This window comes from Natator depressus, chromosome 13 (assembly GCF_965152275.1).
Source record: "Natator depressus isolate rNatDep1 chromosome 13, rNatDep2.hap1, whole genome shotgun sequence".
Classification (NCBI taxonomy): Eukaryota; Metazoa; Chordata; order Testudines; family Cheloniidae; genus Natator; species Natator depressus.
The window spans coordinates 36,050,533-36,053,947 of NC_134246.1; the positions used below are offsets into that span (position 1 = coordinate 36,050,533).

Sequence of the window (3,415 nt, forward strand, 5' to 3'; positions counted from 1 at the left end):
CATCTCAAATGAAGATGCAGGGTTGGGGTGCAGGTGTTGAGGACTTCTTGGTGGGGTCTATCTAATTCTGCACCAGTGACCAGTGGAGCAGAGCTGACCAGGTGCAAGGCAAGGACCGGAGAGTAGGCTACATTATAGAAAAGGGAAGCACTGCTAATCCTTCAGAAAAATTCAAGATGTGTTAGTGGGCACCTCCTGTAGAACTGTTCCTCCATTTTTTTCTAACTTGGCTGGGAGTTGGAAGCCACAACTACTCTCAGGCACATCCAGAAGTTCTGGGTGAACTTCTGTGTATTAATTAAGTGCTCCCTGTAATCCAGTGCATACCAAAGTCTGGAGCACATTTCAGTTTATTAATTAAGCACCTCCCTAATCTCCCATGAATCCCAAAGACTTTAAGTACATTTTAGTGTATTAATTAAACCCCCTTCCAACCCTCCAGAATCATTATTTTCCCCATATGGAGCAGTCTCTATTTTTTCCGGCACAGACTGTCCTTCAAGACCTGTATGACCTGCTTGTTCCTCAGCGAGTAGATGAAGGGGTTGAGCACGGGAGTGATGACAGTGTTGAGGATGGCCACCCCTTTGGTGATGTCCAGTCCATCAAGCTGCTTCGGACAGACATACATGAAGATGCAGCTGCCGTAGAAGACGCTCAGGATGATGATGTGTGAGGAGCAGGTGGAGAAGGCCTTACATCACTCTTTGGCTGAGGGCATGCAGATGACGGTAGTGACAATGTAGGAATAGGGGACCGCGGTGGTGGCAAGAGACCCCAGCAGGACAACAGGTGCTACCAGGAAGTCCATCGACTCCACCAGGTGTGTGTTGGTACAGGAGAGGCTGACAAGGGGCCCCAGGTCACAGAAGAAATGGTTGAGGATGTTGGAGCCACAGAAGGAGAGCCGGGAGATCATCACGATGAGGCCAATGATGAAGAAGAAGCCACCAAACCAGGAAGAAAGTACCATGAGGGTGCAGACCCTGCCGCTCATCACGGCCATGTAGTGCAGCGGGTAGCAGATGGCCACGTAGCAGTCCACAGACATGGCTGCCAAGAGGAGGAACTCAGAGACTCGCAGGGAGAGGTAGAAGAAGGCCTGGGTGATGCAGCCAGCAAAGGAGATGGTCTTGTCCTCTGAGAGAAAATTGACTAGCATCTTGGGGACGATGACGCTGGTGAAGCAGATCTCAAGGAAGGAGAAGCTCCTGGGGAAGAAGTTCATGGGGACGTGGAGGCGGTGGTCAGCCCAGGTGATGGCGATGATCACCACATTCCCAGCAGGCACCAGGAGGTAAATCATCAGGTGCACCAGGAAGAGCAGGAAGCCCAGGTGATGCTGGTGAGGGAACCCCAGCAGGACAAATTCTCTCACGGAGCTCTGGTTGGCCAGCATCATACCTTGTTGCCTTCCAGAAAAGAAGGGAGAGAGAGCCATCAACATCAGCTGGACTAAACTTTGAGATAATACACATGGGGAGAGCGACTGGAATATGGGACCTGGACACTGTGAGACTTTGAAATCTCTGTGACTCAGTTTCTCCTCAATCTAAAAAATTGGGATAATGGTAATTTGTTGTGAGGTATGGGGGGGAGCAATATGGACCAATGAGGGGTTGTGTCACTACTTACCCTGCCACCTGGGTGCCTCACAATGCTTTGCTGCTGTAACTCCCAGCCTGGGATGCTCACAACCAGCCGACCAGTATGTAGGTCACAACATGAGTGTCTGTGCTTAGACAGCCCTGGTTCAACAGCTCTGATCCTGGCAGCCTGTCTACAGCCCCCCTCCGGCTTCCACCAGCCATGGTTAGCAAGAGATGTCAAGAGTAACAAGAAGGGTTTCTTCAGGTATGTTGGCAACAAGAAGAAAGCCAAGGAAAGTGTGGGCCCCTTACTGAATGAGGGAGGCAACCTAGTGACAGAGGATGTGGAAAAAGCTAATGTGCTCAATGCTTTTTTGCCTCTGTCTTCACTAACAAGGACAGCTCCCAGACTGCTGCGCTGGGCATCGCAACATGGGGAGTAGATGGCCAGCCCTCTGTGGAGAAAGAGGTGGTTAGGGACTATTTAGAAAAGCTGGACATGCACAAGTCCATGGGGCCGGACGAGTTGCATCCGAGAGTGCTAAAGGAATTGGCGGCTGTGACTGCAGAGCCATTGGCCACTATCTTTGAACACTCGTGGCGAACGGGGGAAGTCCCGGATGACTGGAAAAAGGCTAATGTAGTGCCAATCTTTAAAAAAGGGAAGAAGGAGGATCCTGGGAACTACAGGCCAGTCAGCCTCACCTCAGTCCCTGGAAAAATCATGGAGCAGGTCCTCAAAGAATCAATCCTGAAGCACTTACATGAGAGGAAAGTGATCAGGAACAGTCAGCATGGATTCACCAAGGGTAGGTCATGCCTGACTAATCTAATCGCCTTCTATGATGAGATTACTGATTCTGTGGATGAAGGGAAAGCAGTGGATGTATTGTTTCTTGACTTTAGCAAAGTTTTTGACATGGTCTTCCACAGTATTCTTGTCAGCAAGTTAAAGAAGTATGGGCTGGATGAATGCGCTATAAGGTGGGTAGAAAGTTGGCTAGATTGTCGGGCCAAACGGGTAGTGATCAATGGCTCCATGTCTAGTTGGCAGCCGGTGTCAAGTGGAGTGCCCCAGGGGTCGGTCCTGGGGCCGGTTTTGTTCAATATCTTCATAAATGATCTGGAGGATGGTGTGGATTGCACTCTCAGCAAATTTGCGGATGATACTAAACTGGGAGGAGTGGTAGATACGCTGGAGGGCAGGGATAGGATACAGAGGGCCCTAGACAAATTGGAGGATTGGGCCAAAAGAAACCTGATGAGGTTCAATAAGGATAAGTGCAGGGTCCTGCACTTAGGACGGAAGAACCCAATGCACAGCTACAGACTAGGGACCGAATGGCTAGGCAGCAGTTCTGCGGAAAAGGACCTAGGGGTTACAGTGGACGAGAAGCTGGATATGAGTCAGCAGTGTGCCCTTGTTGCCAAGAAGGCCAATGGCATTTTGGGATGTATAAGTAGGGGCATAGCGAGCAGATCGAGGGACGTGATCGTTCCCCTCTATTCGACATTGGTGAGGCCTCATCTGGAGTACTGTGTCCAGTTTTGGGCCCCACACTACAAGAAGGATGTGGATAAATTGGAGAAAGTCCAGCGAAGGGCAACAAAAATGATTAGGGGACTGGAACACATGACTTATGAGGAGAGGCTGAGGGAACTGGGATTGTTTAGTCTACAGAAGAGAAGAATGAGGGGGGATTTGATAGCTGCTTTCAACTACCTGAGAGGTGGTTCCAGAGAGGATGGTTCTAGACTATTCTCTGTGGTAGAAGAGGACAGGACAAGGAGTAATGGTCTCAAGTTGCAGTGGGGGAGGTTTAGGT

The 3,415-nt window shown here is 50.0% G+C and overlaps 1 protein-coding gene across 1 annotated transcript; it reads right to left on the bottom strand.

Moving 5' to 3' along the window:
• Positions 1-472: 472 nt before the first annotated feature.
• LOC141997091 (olfactory receptor 6C4-like) lies at positions 473-1,402 on the bottom strand. The gene is given in 1 exon segment (XM_074969403.1): positions 473-1,402. A coding segment is annotated over 1 exon segment (930 nt).
• Between the last annotated feature and the right edge of the window lie 2,013 nt (positions 1,403-3,415).